At 44.2% G+C, this 18,183-nt stretch overlaps 1 protein-coding gene across 2 annotated transcripts in view; it reads right to left on the bottom strand.

The window, feature by feature from the left end:
• The window catches only part of arhgef9a (Cdc42 guanine nucleotide exchange factor (GEF) 9a), a 276,701-nt gene extending 260,772 nt beyond the window's left edge, over window positions 1–15,929 (bottom strand). Inside the window, exon 1 of one of the 2 annotated variants that reach the window (XM_072505604.1) lies at window positions 15,777–15,929. In XM_072505604.1, coding sequence (XP_072361705.1) covers window positions 15,777–15,785 — 9 coding nt within the window. In that variant the 5' untranslated portion in view covers window positions 15,786–15,929. The remainder of the gene's footprint in view (window positions 1–15,776) is intronic. The other variant, XM_072505605.1, reaches the window with a different exon arrangement.
• Window positions 15,930–18,183: the final 2,254 nt, after the last annotated feature.

The raw sequence follows: 18,183 nt of genomic DNA, 5'->3' as shown, positions 1-18,183 counted from the left end.
ATTCCCGGTTTGGGTCACTATCTGCGCGGAATCTGCGTGTTCTCCCTGTGTCTACGTGGGTTTCCTCCGGGTGCTCTGGTTTCCTCCCAGAAATCCCCAAAGATGTGTTTGTTAGGTGAATTGGACATTTTGAATTCTCCCTCAGTGTACCCGAACAGATGTCGGAGTGTGGCGACTAGGGGATTTTCACAGTAACTTCATTGCAGTGTTAATGTAAGCCTATTTGTGACAATAAAGATTATTATTATTATAAACCACAATTACACCTAATTCAAAAAGGTGTTCCTTTTGCAATGGTTTTTATGTGAAAATAACACATTGGAAATTATTTTTTAAAGTCCACATTCCTTCTCCATTTACTTAAATTATGATTCGCTTTAATTATGGCTGATTCCAATTGGATTTTAATTGGAATAAAATGTGGCATGAATAATATCAGCCATAGTGCTTTCCAAAGCTGATCAATAGTCATTAACTGCACAATATAGTCTGCCCCATTAGAAGCAACATAATGTATAGCATTGTTCTCACATTCCATTTTTATAGTTCACTTAGTCTCCAAACTAAATTTATCACCAGAATCATAGGATTGACTCATGTTGCCACATATTATCAGGCATTGAGACCTGAGGCATGATGCCAGAAGACTGTGACAAGGAAGGACTGGAGAAACCCAGGCCCTACGAACTTCAAAGAGACTAAAAAATTGCCCTATGGAGTTATACATGATAGTAAAAGGTAAAAATAGAATATTACTTTAACTTAAATGATGATGAATGGAAAAATGGTACTGATCGAAAGGATCAAATGCCAATTTCAGGGACACTTCTTGTTATTCATGGAATGAATATTTGGTTAGAATAGTTGATGTACATATATTGGATTCATTTAAGAAACAATAGACATTGCCATAAGATCTGTAGATTCTTCTGGATGAATGAACTATTCTGGAGCTCATCCATAATTGTCTTGTTCTTGTTAGGTACTCTGAATTGAGAATTGGTATTGAATTTAAAACATTGAGTATATGCAATGAAAAACTGTGGGTTATTATTTATATCATACTGATCTTATGATTCAAAAACAAGGAATAGTCATAACACAAGTGAAACTCTATATAATGGGTGCTCATCACCTATTCCATTGATAAAATGTAGAGGGTGAATTGATTAAATTAAACAGTGAGGTAGATGTTAATTTGATATGATTTACAAAGTTCCACTTGTTGGGGGCAATGCAATGAGCTGGATATGGAGAAAAGCTTATTAAGTTCAATGGATGCATTCCTGAAGAAAGAGATGAGTTTGAGGAATATGATGACAAGATGGATAGGTATAGTTGACCAGTGAAGAAGCATGCTGTGGCTCAAGCATTTGTCCTCTTCCTCAAAATTCTTAGAACAATCACTGTTCCTAAATGGAAAGAAACTTAAAAATGCTCCAGTGCAGATGGAAAGGCAAATGGAATTTTGGCACTCGTTGCTACTGGAATAGAATAGCAAAGTAGGGAAGTACTGTTGCAACCACATAGGGCATTGGTGAGAGCACATCTGGAGTACTGTGCACAGTTTTGGTCCCTTTACTTGAGGAAAGATGTAACCTTATTAGAGGTGGTTCAGAGAAGGTTCATTCGATTGATTCCAGGGATGAAGAACTTGTCTTATGAAGAGAGATTGAGCTTTTTAGGCCTATATCCGCTGGAGTTTAGAAGAATGAGAGATCTAATTGAGCTATATAAGATGCTAATGGGGATTGACAGAGTAGATGTAGAGCGGATGTTTCTCCTAGAATGAGAGGCCATAGTTTTATATTAAGGGATGGCAGATTTAGACCAGAAAAGTGGAATTCTCTACACAAGAGTGTAGTGGACCCTGGAACATTAAACAAATTTATGGAGGAGATAGATAGGTTTTTAATTAGTAGTGGAATGAAGGATTATGGGGGTAAGCAGGAGAGTGGAGGTGAGGCCTAGATGAGATCAACCATGACCTTATTGAATGGTGGAGCAGGCTCGAGGGATTGAATTGCCTACTCCTAGTTCTTATGTTCTTAAATTCAGGTAAGTCCATTTCAATGCTTCCCTTGTTGGTCACAGCATGCACCTTTAAGGGCCACCTGCTTGGTTGCTTGTCAACTTGGTGAGGGCTACGAGCAGGGAAACCCCATATTAGAGAGGCGGTTTCAAATAGGCATGAGGTCCATCATTCGAATATGCGAAAGGCCTAACTATTGTTTCAAGTGTAGCCCTGGAGGCTGATATCTTCGCCTAGGCTAACGTTCTGGTCAATCGTGAGCATGTTATTTTTGTCTGTCATATTGGAGGTTGAGGTGGCTGTTTAGTGTCCCACAAACAATCATATGTGCCAATATGTTTAGGCCTTTTGACCCTTAGTTAATAAATAAAAATAAACTCATAATACTTTTTCAGCACACAGGGAGCGTGGATAAGTATCTATTTATTCAATTGAAATTTTGGGCTGATTTAGTGTTCCTGAAGTGGGTGCTGCTACTGATTGGAAATCCGTGGCTCCTCGGTGAGGGAAGCCCTACCGAATTAAGTGTTTGTCAGGCATGTAAGTCGCCAGCACGGGCCTTCCAGGATTTAGGACACTGGCAATGGAAATCCTGCCCAGCAACAGCCGCCAGCCAATCAGAGACTGGCAGTTCTTCAGTGCAGGACACACTTGCACCAGATGTTTAAAACGCAACATCTCACTTACTCGACTCACACACACTATCATGCACACAAAGCTTAAAAACAGATGAAGGTAAAACAATACAATTACAATTTATGATTTTCACTGTCTCTTTTGTAGTAGGTCTGTACTTTCCTAGATGAGTAGATAATCATGTTTCTGATTTTGAAAATGCTTTGCACCCCCATGTAACCTTTGAGGCAGTTTTCAAACTCCTCTAGTAGTACTATGGGATGAATTCTCCGCAGTTCCGCTGACAACACACACCCTCTTGTCGGTGTCCAGGCGGCTTGGGGTGGCTACAATTGGCCAGTGGTGGGGACGGAGAATCCTGCTGCCAGCAACGTCACGCTGCCAAGAAACACATGGCTTGGAAGACGGAGAAGTCATTTCTCTTAATCCATCGTAAATGCAAACTATTTTGGGGGCTCGCACCCACCGATCAAAAGCTAATTGTTTAATTCTCTTAAATCCAGGAAAGTCAAAGTAGGCTTTAATGGGAGTTCCAGAATTGTTGATGGTATGCCTTTAGTATGAGATCATAGGCACCAAGACTAGCAGCCTTTGTCTGATCATAACTGGCAGAACTCATTGCAGGCAGAATGTTGAATAAACTAAACCAGTAGCTGACTTTGTATCAGGAGTTTCCAAATCCATTAGTTTATTACATATGCTAGGTTCTACCTGCTTAACTATGTCTTTAAGTGGTTCTATATTGAGGGACACTAATTTTGGCCAAGTTAAGTCCTCCTCCTGCACAGATAATTTCACATTGAAAATAGCCATCTTATTTTCTATTGTCAATACTCAAAGATTACTGCTGTCATTTTTTTGTTTCTTGTTTGAACAATTTTGGCTATGTTACTTTTCCCCTCCTACTTCCAATTCCTTTAAAGTCAGGTTTGGCTCATTTGGAATGGGTTTTATCCCAGATGAGCCCCCAATTTTGTCACAGACAAAATGTAAATTTCATTTTTTGTTATCCATGATCGACATGTTTATATGTGAAAGGGGAATTTTCTTATCCTGAGTGATCATCACAATTTAAATAATCCCAGAAGGCAGCTTTTTGTCATTTTTTTAAAAATAGGTTATTTCGTATCACACACTAGCCCCTAGTGTTATATCACTCACTCGACTCACACACACAATTTCACACACACAAAACTTAGATAGGTATGAAGATAAAAAAATAGAGCACAACTTATTATTGTTTCCATCTTTTTTTTGGCAGGTCTGTACTTTCGTAGATGAGTCGATATTCTAGTTGAACTGAAGATCTTGTACAGCAAAGGATTCTTAGTACGCTGCAAGTCTTCTCATAGTTGAATTTTTAGGAGATTGGAACAGGTGGGAGAGTCCTTCTCCCACTTTCAAGGTATTGCTGTTTCGTACCTTGGCTGCTTAGATGACTAGTAGTCAGTTAGATAGCTTTCTGGTGGAACTCTTACTGCAGAACAGCTTTGTGCTGTTATTGCAAAAGCAGACAACAAAATGGCTTCCTCACCATGTAACATTTATAAGTTCAAAACCCATTTTTTCCAAAATTGGGTGGTGTGTTGATTACACATCTTGTGCTGTCAAACAAAGAACAAAGAAAAGTACAGCACACGAATAGGTCCTTCGGCCCTCCAAGCCTGTGCCGATCATAATGCCCTAACTAAACAAAAACAAATTCTGCCCTTACTCGGTCCGTATCCCTCTATTTCCTCCCTTTTCATGTATCCATGATGTCTCTCAAATGTTGCTAATGTTCCTGCTTCTACCACATCCTCTGGCAGGGCGTTCCAGTCACCCACCACTCTCTGCATGAAAGACTTACCCCGAACATCTCCCTCAAACTTTCCCCCTTTCACCTTGAACCTGTGCCCCCTTGTAATTGACACTTCCACCCTTGGAAAATGCCTCTATCTACCCTGTCAATGCTGCTCATAATTTTGTAGACCTCTATCAGGTCTCCTCTCAGCCTCCATTTGTTCAGTGAAAACAATCCTAGTTCATTCAACTTCTCCTCATAGCCAACATCCTCGAGACCAGGCAATATCCTGGTGAACCTTTCTTTGCACTCTCTCCAAAGCTTCCATGTCCTTCTAACAATGTGGTGACCAGAACTGCATGCATACTTCAAATGTGGCCGAACCAGGTTTTATATAGCTGCAACATGATTTCCCAACTCCTGTACTCAATGCCCCGGCTGATGAAGGCAAGCATGCTTATGCCTTCTTAATCATCTTGGCCACCTGTGTTGCTACTTTTAGGGAACTGTGGACGTGCAGCCCAGATCCCTCTGTATATTAATGTTCCTAAGGGTTCTGCCATTTACAGTATAATTCATACCTCGATTTGATCCTCCAAAATGAATCATCTCACATTTGTCCGGATTAAACTCCATCTGCCATTTCTGTGCCCAAGTCTCCAATCTATCTATATCCTGTTGTATCGTCCGACAATCCTCGGCACGATCAGCAGCTCCGCCAATCTTCGTGTCATCTGCAAATTTACTAATCAGACCACCCACATTTTCCTCCAGATCATTTATATATACGACAAACAACAGAGGTCCCAAGACTGATCCCTGCAGAACACGTTAGCTACAGATCTTCATTCAGAAAAACACCCTTCCACCACTACTCTGTCTTCTATAAACAAACCAGGTCTGTATCCATCTAGCCAGCCCACCCCAAATCCCATGAAATCTGACACCTTGAAATCCATCCAGTCTAGTTTGGATGAGGGACCATTGAAATACAATGGAAGGTAAATGGAATACATTCACATCTGTTTAACACATATTGAGTTTCAATGCTTCTTTTGTCAATGATGCAACAGAGTGAAGAGCTGGCTGGAACACTACAACTCTTCTGTTGATAGTCCATCCTTAAACAAATAGTTGTGTGAATTCCCCGGATGGCTGTGAATATCCATATTTAATTAGGTATTTGCTTGAGACTCATATGTGAAGCTCGAAATGCCAATTGTCATATGCTTTTACTGGTCTCTTTGCATTCAAAAGTTTATAGTATTGTTTGAAAGTTCATAATACACTGGAACATGACAACTATCAAAAAGTCATACATTTACCTTTCTCATTTCTTTTTTAAAAATAAATTTAGAGTACCCAATTAATTTTTTCCAATTAAGGGGCAATTTAGCGTGGCCAATTCACCTACCCTGCACATCTTTGGGTTGTGGGGGCAAAACCCACGAAGTCACGGGGGAGACTGTGAAAACTCCACAGAGCCGGGATCGAACCTGGGACTTTGGTGCCGTGCGGTAGCAGGGCTAACCCACTGCACCACCGTGCTGCCCTCTCCTTTCTCATTTCTACATATATGTTTTAAAGCATTGTATCCAGGCCTACCAAATATCACATATTTGGAATAAAACTCATTAATTTTGCTTTAAACATTTAGGAGAAGAAATTCATTCAGTAGTGACGCTTGAACAAATTACTCTCCCAGATATTAAGCATCAGTGCCTCTGGAGGCTCACATTCTCAAAATAGGTCGATGTTCACAACTGCACACTCACAGAACAAGGGCATCTTCCTAATGGAATAGGTGGTCATGCATGGCCAGTCGCTAATAACGTGCCCATCAAACCCCACCGACCTCCTCCCATCCGGTGAGTCTGCCTCTCACGGCAGCACGGTGGCACAGTGGTTATCACTGTTGCCCCACAACGTCAGGGACACGGGTCTGATTCCAGCCTCGGGTGACTGTGTGGAGTTTGCACGTTCTCCGTGTGTCTGCATGGGTTTCCTCCGGGTGCTCCAGTTTTCTCTCACAGTCCAGAAGATGTGCAGGTTAGGTGGATTGGCCATGCTAAATTGCCTTAGTGTCCAAAGGTTAGGTGGGGTTACAGGGATAAGGTGGGGGATTGGGCCTAGGTAGTGTGCTCTTTCGGAAGGTTGGTGCAGACGCTGTGGGCTGAATGGCCTCCTCCTGGACTGTAGGGATTCATCAATTAATTTACTCTCTTCATTTGGAGGGAGATGACGCGGAAAGTTGTGAGTGATGGAGGGTAAGTGAGGGGCTCAAGAGGGCAATAGGCTGAAGATGTGCGCAGGCTGTTCAGATGGGGATGTGAGAATGTAACAGTAGTGTTTAAAACTATTTTAAAAGGGTTTGTGATTTGCCTCATTCCTTTTTATTATAAATCTCATCCCTTAAATTTCCATGGTATTGACAACACTGGTTGTCCTTCACATCAGGAATCAATGTAGCTAATTTTTATTGAAGTAGAGATTTACATAACTCACACACAGAAATTTAAGATTGATGGTCACATTCCAACCATCATAGATGCTAATCTTATAATTGTTAATTGAAATGGCTGAACGTGGCACTTCATTATGCAGCATGCACCAGTGTATCGAGCATAAGTGCACCCATTTAAATGTTATTCCTCTACCTTCCTTAAACAGTACCAGCTACATTTTTTTGAAATTATCTCCGCTTTGCTCTTTCAGAGAATTATTATTGTTGGAGAGGGTGCTGGTAACTCTAGGGGTCTCCTTCATTATTCACATGTGATATTCAGTGTTGATAGGTTTTTGGCCATAGACAGCATCATAGTCAAACATAAACCTGCCTACATCTGCTGTCCAGATATGTGCACTTAAGTTAAGGTCATTAAATCACAGGTGATGTCTCATGTACAGCAAGACTGAAGTGAGGTCAAAGCCAATGTCACCACTTCTCAGGTTAGCTGTCTCTATGAGTGACAGGACTGACTTAGTGACAAGTTAATGGTGCCTCATCCCCCATTTATTGAAACATTGGGCTAGGCCTTGTGGACAAATGAAGACGTGTTAATGACCACAGTATTTCTCAGAAAAGCTCAGCAACGCTTGGATTTTTCCAGCCTAACATAAGCAGGAGTGGATAGGAGATCGGCTGATCTGAGAAGGCAGCCCCTTGGGTCTCTCATTCCTATCTGGAGGGCCTACTGAGGGTCTGCAGTGAGGTGAGCTCTCCTAAGGACAGGAAGCAGAACAGGAGGACATCTCCAAGCAAGCAGATATTATGGCTATGGGCAAGAATATCATCAGCTGGAGTATGTTCCCTCCAACTGGAGACCATGGGTGCGATTTAATGGAAATAGTTCTAAATATCATATCGGGCGCAATTGCCTGGGTGTTTCCCGATGGCTAGGCTGGCGGGATCGTGGTCCATACTTAATGGCACTTAGTGCCGAAAGTTATCCTCCACGAGTTTCATACCAGTCCTGGTAGTCCCGCCAGCTGATTCACGAGACTCACGCCTGGCGGCTCTCCGCTAACAAGGGGGAACTGCTTTTAAAAGCTTCCTCCCAGTCAGTACATGAGCAAAGCACCACGCAGACCTGCTCCACACTTCGGGGGTGCCGACCTGGCCAGATTTCTGGGCATTATGGAAGCGAGACAGGACATCCTGTTCCCCCAAGGGGGTTGGAGGGCCAGCTACAGGGCCACCAATGACACCTGGGAGTCAGTGGCAGCGACGGTCAGTTCGGGCACAGACCAGGGCGACCGCTGTACAGCACATGAAGAGGACCAAAGACCTCCACAGGCTGCAAGGGTAAGTTAATACTGGCCCCCCGGTGTCAGTTCTGCCTGCCACCCCCCGGACCTCAGCCCCCCACACCCTCCCACAACAGGCCTAGCTTAAGAGGCTGGAACCTCACACCCTCCCCACATCCAATCACTGCGCTTGTACACCAGCACATCCTGGCATTCACCAGCACAATCCCCTCCATGTCCAGGCATGGTGCCCATACATGCCACCAGCCGTAGAACCACCCGATGCACCAAGCGTGTGGTTGACAAGGCCCCTCTCTGTCCCCGCAGGAGAAGTTAGCCCAGGAGAAGTTAGGCATGAAAGGGCCCAGACGGGCGGTGGATGTTCAGACAGCAGAGTCTTCATGCCCTATGAGGAACAGGCCCTGGGGATCGTGGGGTTGGCCTTCACCGCAGAGGTGAGGATGACCTGCCTCAAGTCAGACAAAATGATCCTTCCCTCCCACTGACCTCATGTCCCTTTTCCCGCAGGATCGCCACCTGATGGGGCAGGGCCACCTGGGGTCGCCCCCCTCCCCCAAGAGAACTCCTCCCCAGTCAAGAGAACACCTCGGAGGACAGTTAGAGGAGACCACCATTGACGCGTCACAGCCGTCAACCTCACCCTCCACTAGCGCAGGTACACACACCTCGGTGAGCAACAATAATAGACAGGCCTCTGGAACACCAACTGGTAAACACCAAGATCTTGATGCACATCAGGTGGAGGCAGGAACATCCAAGGGAGTCAGCAGTTGGAGGCCTGCTGGACTCAACTGAGTCCTAGTCAGATCCGAGCATCTTGGCAAGATATTCCCAGAGCTGGTTCAAAAGCTAGGGCATGGCTGTGAGATCCAGGAGGAGATGACTGAGACACTCCAGCTAGTGTATAGCTGGGTGGAGGAGTTCCAGAGTCTACGGGTGCAGGAGATGGTGCCGGCAATGTGTGGCACCGAGGCCAACACTGCTTGGGTGGCGACCGCAGTGGAAAGCCTGGAGCATGAGGTCAGCACCTTGAACGGTGGTGTCCCAGGCATGGCTCAGTCAGTGATTACCATGGCTGAGGGCCTTGACATCATGTCCCAGTCGATGAGGGACATGTCCCAGATACAGGACAATTGCCGCGGCACTGCAGAGCATGTCCCAGTCGCTGAGGACCATGGTGAAGGCAATATGGAGGAGCCAGGACTGGCAAAGCCAGATGATGCAGAGGCCCCTGGAGCTCACTCCAGCTGCCCCTCCATTCCATGGAAACCCCCAGGGCACTATGAGCACCTTCCGAGAGGAAGAAGCACTGGAGACCGACCTACTGCCTGCAACCAGGGAGACAACGGTGGTCTCCACCTCACCGAATCCCCACTCCTGATACCAGCGCATCTCAAGGTTGGCAGGCTGAACAGTGTGGCTCGGCGATGCCACTGACAACGGTAAGTCAGCCGTGGTCCTCCGGCTCCAGGCCCCCAAAGGATGTCTGCCAAGGTCAACAAAGGCCATAGGGCACGAGAAGCAGCAGGCTGCCTTCACCTCTGATGTGCATCCTGGTGATACACCTAGTCGTAACGGCAGAGATTAGAAGATTGAGGTTCACTGAGTGGGCATGATGGAAGTTTAAAATGTTCACCATTAAACATCAAACACCTGATACATGTGCAGCCTCTGTAACGTTATTTTGCACAGGAGGCATACCTGCACCCCCACTCCCTGTTGCCCTCTGCTCTCCCCACCCCATGCCCCCTGGGCACAGTGGTCCTAGATGTCCTAGGGTCCCCGACGCAGACCCCGTTCAGCGTTCAGATGATTGTGTGAGCGCGCTGACAGGAAACAGGAGTCAGACTTTGGCACAAACTGAGGAGCACCAGAGCTAACCTCACAGCGGGTTATCATCACTCTCCTGCCTTTTATAGTGACCTGCTGACAGTGCTGACACAGTCCATTATCCTGGAATTATGTTACACAGACCCTGGGAGGGTGGAACAGGGTAGTCTGGGAGGTGGTGTTGGTGGGTCGGGGAATGGGGGAGGGGTGGAGCGGAAGCAGGGAATTGGATGGGAAGGAACGGAGGTGGGGGTCAATGGGGGGAGGGGGTGAATGGTGGGGGGAAAGGAGGTGAGCTGACAGACAAAGCCTCGTCCTGGGAGAAGCGGGTGAGGATGAGGGCCACCCTGGCCCTCCGGGCATGCGGACTCTTGCCCCCCCGCCGCCTGTTCTCCATCCTCTGGCTGCTCCCGTGGTCCTCCTTGGGCTCGTCCTCCAGCCCCTCTTTGTCCGGCCCCTCCTCATCCTTCTCAGACGAAGCCGCATGTCCCTCATCCTCCTTCTCAAGTATGTTGACCCACTGCTGCAGCAGGTTGTGGAGGGCACAGCAGACCACCACAAAGTGGGAGACCCTCTGGGGATGATTGGGTGCTCCCTATGTGATGCTGATGCTTCTAAGGTTGAGGCAAAGTGTCCAGGCCTCACAGTTTGATTTGAGCGCGAGGCAATAACACTTGTCTGAGACGTGGTATGTGTACCCACGGGAATGCACTTGAGAGCTGTGAAGTGCTCACATAACTAACCATATTCCAATTCCTTACCAGCAGTAGCCTTCAGCTACGCAGCTAGAGGCTACTCACAGTCAAAGGGCCTTGAAATGATTGTCAATATATAACCAAGAACAAGGCTTTGTCCTGGAAGTGCTTGGTAAGACAAACAGGCAGTAGCTGTAGTTGCCTTTGATATGGGGGAAGACTTGTTGGCCCCCCAGATGTTACGCCTCCTCCCCCCCAAGCAGTCGGGAGGCAGCTAAAGTGTCCCTGGGCTGCATACCAGGGAATGGAAATGGCTACTCACCCCCACAGCTCTCCTCAGCAGCCATAGCACCCAGCTACCCTTTTTTAAAAAGGAGTACTAAATGGTGCCGCATGATCACTTACTGCAGAGCCGATTAGTTCCCGAGAAGCCTTAGATTGGACTTCTATCTCGCTAATAAGATGGTAATTGGTCTTAATTGGTGTCAATTGGTGCCTTGCCATGTCTGGGTGGGATCTGGAACCTGTCACTGGAGGCAGGCCAGTTAGATTGTGACTGATTCACGCCTGGCACGGATCGCACCCCATATCTTACGAGAACATGACAGGTAAATGGTGTAACACTATCAAATGCACAGCACACCTCAAAATGATACCTTGCAGCTTCACTTATTTGTCTCACTGCAGGCAATGCCTCACACCCTCATCTGAACATCTTATGTTCACCTTCAGCCTATTGCCCCCTTGAAAACTCACAGTTATCCTCCACAAATGGTGTCTTTCCCTTCCCTGCACACCTCCCTACTTTCACTCCTTGTAGAAGAGAGGCACAGAGACAGGGAACAAGCCTTTCTCCACTGGGCTACCCAGACGTCGAGAACTGCTCTTATTTTGTTTTATTTGTTTGTGGGATGTGGGCATCACTGGCTAGGCCAGCATTTATTGCCCATGCCTTATTGCCCTTGAGAAGGTAGTGGTGAGCTGCCTTCTTGAGTTATTATTTTTGGTGTGTTGAAGTTATTCCCATAGTGCTATTGGATAAAATATTCCAGCATTTTACCCCAGCAACAGTGAAAGAATGGCAATATATTTCCAAGTCAGGATGGTGTCTGGCTTGAGGGGAACTCACAGATGGTACTGTTCCCATATATCTTGATCTTCTAGATGGCAGAGGTACAGGGTTTGGGAGGTACTATCAAAGAAGCCTTGGTGAGCTGATGTCGTGCATCTTCTACATGGTGCGCCCTGCTGCCAATCTGTGCGCCAATGGTGGAAGATTAGAAAACAGCAATCATTAGGAGACATTCCAACTTATCTTCTTATATGATGGAAGGTAATTGATGAAGCAGCTGGAGGTGGCTTTGGTTTAGGAAATTGTTTTGAGGGACTCTGGCGGTGAAGTCCTAGGGCTGAGATTATTGGCCTCCAATAACCACAACCACCTTCCTATGGCTCCAACCACTGAAGATTTTCCCCTCTAATTCTCATTGAACTCAATTTTAATCAAGGTCCTTGGTGGAACACATGGCCAAATATTGCCTTGATATCAAGTACAGTCACTTCCAACTTTCCTCTGGAATTCAGCTCGCTTGTTGTTGTTTGGACCAAGGTGGAAATTGGTCCTGCAGAATCCAATCAAATAAATGATATAAAGTAACATTAAATAAATTGGATTGTGTTCTGCAACGTACTTCACACGGACTACTCTTCAGTGTGTATCTCTCACAATCATTAAAATTTATGGCAACACAGCTGGATATTTAAAAAGATCACAGTATGGTTGAATTAGAAAACATGTACTGTCACAATTGTTTAAGTTTTTGTAAACCAATTTTTCTCTAATACAGGCGAGTGGTCAAAGCACCAGTAGGGCAAAGGTTATCAAGTATGCACAATTGGCTGCCATTCTAAAAAAACCAAAATAAGACAATTAATTTTTAATTTGTGTTTTAGCCAACAAAATAGTTGCAACATTCAACGAAAGAGTGCTGACGAGCAAATCACTAACATCAAAAAATATAGCTTAAAAGTCTATAGGTTTCCTTTCTGGTGGAGAACACCTTAACTAGAAATTCTTGCTGAGTGTTTGTGACTTTATATAATGTTGGGTAAATGTATTTCCACAAAACATTAATAATGAAACTCTTCAAATGTTCTACCCGTTAAGGCAATGGATAGCAAAGCCATTCAGATCAAAAACATTTCAGGTTCTTTCCCAGTTTGATGAATGAAAAACTAACAATAACCTGTATCTGCATAGCACCTGAGATGTAGTAGAACCTCCCAGGTGTATCTCAGGCACGTAATCAGATGTTAGGATAAATGACCAATAGTGTGGTACAAGAGGCTGATTTAAAGAGTAAGTTAATGGAAGAGGCCGAGATGTTGGGGCGAGAGTTCCGGAGCTTAGGGCCTTGGCAACTGACGGCATTGCCACCCATTGTGGAGCGATGGAAATCAAGGTTGGGCAAAAGGCTGGAATTAGAGGAGCGCAGCGATCTCAGCACATTGTAAGCGCCATCAACTGAAGCAGCAATGGAGTGCTGCAAATGTCACCAGTAATCCAGTGTTAAATAGGGTAGTCAGCCTGAGTTGTCAATCACTCTCCTGTCAGCCTCACTGTAAATAAATATATGCAAATGATATCCTCGTGGTCAAACAGCCTGCCAAGGATCAACGGGGTAGATTTTCAACTTACTGATTGGAAATAAAGCTGGCGTTGCAGGCTGGATCACCCATTGTAGAAGATGCCTCATTTTCATGTCTACTGAAATCAATTAAAATTAAATTAGGCATGTTCTATAACGGACAGCCGATTAACAACACCATATAGAAAAGGAATCTACCCCGGTGATATAGGTGAGTATGTGAAGAAAGAACATTAGCATGAGATACTACCAGATGATCAAGCTCATTAAACTGTAACTTAGCAACAGATAATGCCATCAGGAACGGAGGAGTGCTGGTTAGGAAATTGTCAGGAAAACAAAAAATAAATAAATATTTTTTTTCCTTCACAATTTTTATTGAATTTTTAATACAACTGTATTGCTTTATCAAATTCTCCTCTACTGTTATATTGGAATCGTTCATCCATTTTAAATAAACAGGCTAATAATTGCTTAAAACAGTAAATAGCAATTTTTTTATATCAGTGTATTAGGTATTTGGACAATCGCATTACCAATCATAGTCCCTACCTTCACATACTTGCACTTTTTTGAACTTATTAAAAAGAATCAACATTTTTAGCTAGTCCAGAAAGGATTACATCTTGCATAAGACAGAAGGTTATGAGCTTGAGTTCCAAACTCAAGTTACCTTTTTTAGGGGAATTCTGCCAGTTACATACTAATTGCTGGACAGAACACTTCAAGGGAACAAAAAAGAGATCCTTTTTTTGCGGGAGAAGGCAAATGGACACAACAGCATTTGAGTCATTCCAATCAACCGATGGCAAAGATTAATTTGAAAATGCTTGAAGGGGAAATTTACAGCCCATTTGCCGCACCCACCAATCTCTAATCAGATGAGTGGGGGCGAGCTGCCTGAGGGAGAGAGGAGTGATGATGGGATGGAAATGAAAATGAGGAAATTCCCTCTTCTCCTTCCTTAGCAAATGCATCAATTTTTGTCATGATAATCCTTGCACTAAGAAAATCCAAATAATTTATTTTGTTATGACGGACGCAGATTCTATTGGTGCCAAATTTCAAAGCAATAATTCTGAAATAAAAATTCCTAACACGACACAAGAGTAAAGTCTGCAAAGACTGCAAGATTGGATGAGATTTACTTAGCTAAAACACTCTAATCGGCAACGTTACATGCACATCCTATTCATATGCCCGTATTCAATTCTCTTATCTTTCATCTTAGTTGGAGGATAGCAGGGCAGAGGAGCCTGCCTTTTGCTTCTTGACATCTTTTACAGCTCCCATGAATCACGACTGATCCTCCTACTTGCTCTGACTAGATGGTATTTTTAAACACGTCTCAGGTCCCTTCAGTCACAGAGACCCCAGTAATAGCCCTGAAGGTGAATTGTGTTATGTAGTGCTTACTAATAACGGGGAGGAATATTGTGCACAAAAGAGTGTTACAAAAAGCCTGCACATAATGTACCACCCCTTATGCCATTTAAACATTATGATATGACAAACAGTGCTTTAATTTTCTAATTGCACAAGCTTGCCGGACTTGCAGCCCAAACATTAAAAATGGCTGAAGGAAAATGCAGATCATTATACATTCTACTGGAATAATTTAGTCCAATACATAGGAATGGGCACAAAGGTCTGATTTTTTTTTTCTCCAATGTTTCAAAAATGACTAAAGCCAGATTAACAAAGCTGTGCCATGCCATTTTACAGAAATAGCTACAAATCAAAAACATTTTGATTAACACTGCAATAAGAGGTTTGCTTCAGGGTTTGACTTAATCTGCAATAGGTTTGTTAACTCTCTCTGGTCTGAAACATCCGCTCTATACACATTCAACAGAAGAGACAAGGCCAGCATTTGTAATTTCAGAGTACAATCTGACTCACAGCAGAAACAAATCTGCCATATTGTGCATAACAAAGTGCTTATTTCCCTCGCTGATAACAATCTGCTTTAAAAATTCTAAGAAAAAAACATGCTCCCCCTTGCAATTAATCATCCTGTTTAAAAGGCCAGCAATCCAGCAGAAAATTCATCGCTGTGAAAGGTGTTGTCAATTTTATAAAGGATCTTTCTTTAGAATGACTTATAATTTTTGTTCATCTTATGTATAAATGCTAAAATTAATAATCCTCCAGCTACAACTGCTCAGAAACTGCACACACTTACACCAACCTCCAGTAATACACAAACCACCAATAATTGCTTGCTAGAAATTTCTACAGAGCACAGCTTCCAATGCTAGAAAAAATGCCACAAAAGAGCTTTTCTATTTTGTTTTTAAATACACAAGATCTGGCCAACAAATAACTAGACTTACAGGCATATTAAAGACAAGACACGACAAAAGATTAGGTAGATAATATACCAACGTCATTCATATCACTGCAGGGCCATACTGTAGCTGTCCCTCTGAAGCGCTGTGTCACTCAATACCTCAAGAGTCATCCATTAACGTGTGCCGAGCAGGAACATTAAAATTACATTCACTAGCACCAACACTACGATAATGGCAAATACAACAATGGTCTGTATATCCAAGGTCATGGTGCAATGCAGGAGACTGTAGTACTCAAGATGCGGATCTGGCAGACTCTGTGAAGTCAACCTGGGCTCTGAACTAAAATTGTCCAACAGATCCACCATGCCAGATGAGATTTCTTCTTTCCCCTTCTAATTCATTCCATCCCAGCTGATTGCAGCATCAGTCTCAAGTGCTTCACTTGCACTAATTTCCTTGCAAAAACCCATTCGGCGGAGATTAGACGTCACTCTGCATGTAGATAAGAAAAGAGAGAGTGCCAGTTTCTGAATAACAGCCCCGTGAGCGGGATCTCACAGTGTGAGGCAACAGCTGAGGCGGGCATCGCATGCTAATCATTCAGTGACCAAGCAGGCAGGGATGCAGCTGCCAATCATGCTAGAATCGCTAATGTCATGAATGTTTAGCTGTCACCTATCAAGTAACATCAGGGAGGGGACGAAGGAGGTTGGTTGACGGCAATATTTAACAGTAATGGCAAACGTATAAAGAATGCAAAGTATCTTTTGAAAGATAGCAGATAAATTTCACTGGAATATTTCAGTTTGTTTCCCCGTTTCCAGGATGTTGAACAATCATCACCACGTTAACACTTTGAATGCAGTGATCTTGTGAAAAATGTACTGTCAGAACATTACACCTCTGCAAACTAAAATGTATTTGACAAACCGTCGGCACAGCTGCCCCCCCCCCCCCCCCCCCTCACCTTTGCTGTGCAAGCTTGATAAGCTCCGGCGATAACCTAATTAGTAAAGCAGCCTGTATCTGAGTGAAACAGACAAGAAGGTCCCAAGTTTGATTCCGGGTCTGTCCTAATTTTTCTGGGGCAGCAGACATCAGACTGCCTTTGGCTTCAGCACCTGTAGGTTAGTCAGCAGAAGCCATTCGGTCAGGGTTCACACATCCAGTCACTGCTGCATGAAATTATTGGGGGGGGGCGGGTGCAATTGGTGAGATAGGAATTAGATTAGTGATGATGCCCATTTCCCCATAACCTATTTGCCCATAACCTATCCACACTCAGTCTTTGATCATGCCTGAAGATAGGCCAGTGGGTGAGGTCATGGTAGACAACTGACATCTGAGGAAATAGAGCTCAGTCAGAGGTAGCGCTTTCAGAGGAGAGAGCCAAATCAGAAAAAAATGAATTATGAACTCATCCAATTTTTTTTTTAAGCAAAGCCAAACTAAAACTCTGATGGACAAATTCCCAGGTGATTTCCAACTCTCGTATAGAGGCATGAGAAAATAAATTAATTCTCATCTACCATTCCATTTTTAATAATATTTCACACGTGGTTCGCACAAAATAAATGAACAAAAGTTTATTGAAAACTGTGGCGGCTCGAGGCATGGGTTTTTTATGATGAAAGGCAAGGGCAGATAGATAACAGACACACAGGATTATACAACCGGTCTTTACTCTTCAGCTCCCTGGTCCACACTGTGCAGGACCCCGCGTAAACTCTCCATTGGCCGGTCCCGTGGTCCCGTAAAGGGGCCACACTAACACATTTACCCCCGCCCCCCACACACTCACACTAAAGTCCCTTAACACACTTTCCCATTACTATATACAAAAGTTACAACAGGGACAACCGAGGAAAATGAGTCCAAGAAAACATCAGTCGGACTAGAGGTCTCTGGGTCCTCCTGGACCTCTGAAGCCCCCCACAGGTTCGGCATTCCTTTGGGAAATTGGGTGGTCGATTGGCCACGCTAAATTGCCCCTTAATTGGACAAACAAAGAGTAGTTTGCCCATATGACTTTGGTTTGGGCACCTTTACCTTCTTTTCCTCAACTTCATAGCTCCAACCATTCTTTTCCACAATGGGCAAACTAGCCTCTCTGCCCTCGACAGATACAGTTGGTTTAACAGAAGTGGGAGCCCACTTGACTGTAACAAGTTACAGCAGTGTGCAAGATGTTCATATAACTCGTTGACTCCATGTTGGGGGTAGCCATCCCTCTCCTCCTCAGGTGGTTGACGTGCTTCTTAACGGAGTTCCCGTTAAAATCGACCACATAAAACCAGGCCACAACCCCTCCTTCTAACCAAAGTGAACCTGCTGCAAAACGTTGAACAAAAACAGGTCTCCCACACAGAACGACTAGCTGCTTCTCTGCTCTTACCTCTGGCTCATCTGGGAGGCCTGATGTGACTCCACCCTCCCTGCCAACTTTGAAAATACAAGCCGGGTTCTCAACCGACCGCCCATGAGTAACTCAGCT

Source organism: Scyliorhinus torazame, chromosome 5, assembly GCF_047496885.1.
Source record: "Scyliorhinus torazame isolate Kashiwa2021f chromosome 5, sScyTor2.1, whole genome shotgun sequence".
Taxonomy (NCBI): domain Eukaryota; kingdom Metazoa; phylum Chordata; class Chondrichthyes; order Carcharhiniformes; family Scyliorhinidae; genus Scyliorhinus; species Scyliorhinus torazame.
The sequence above is the reverse complement of the archived record's forward strand: the minus strand, read 5'-3'. Positions and strand labels throughout refer to the sequence as shown.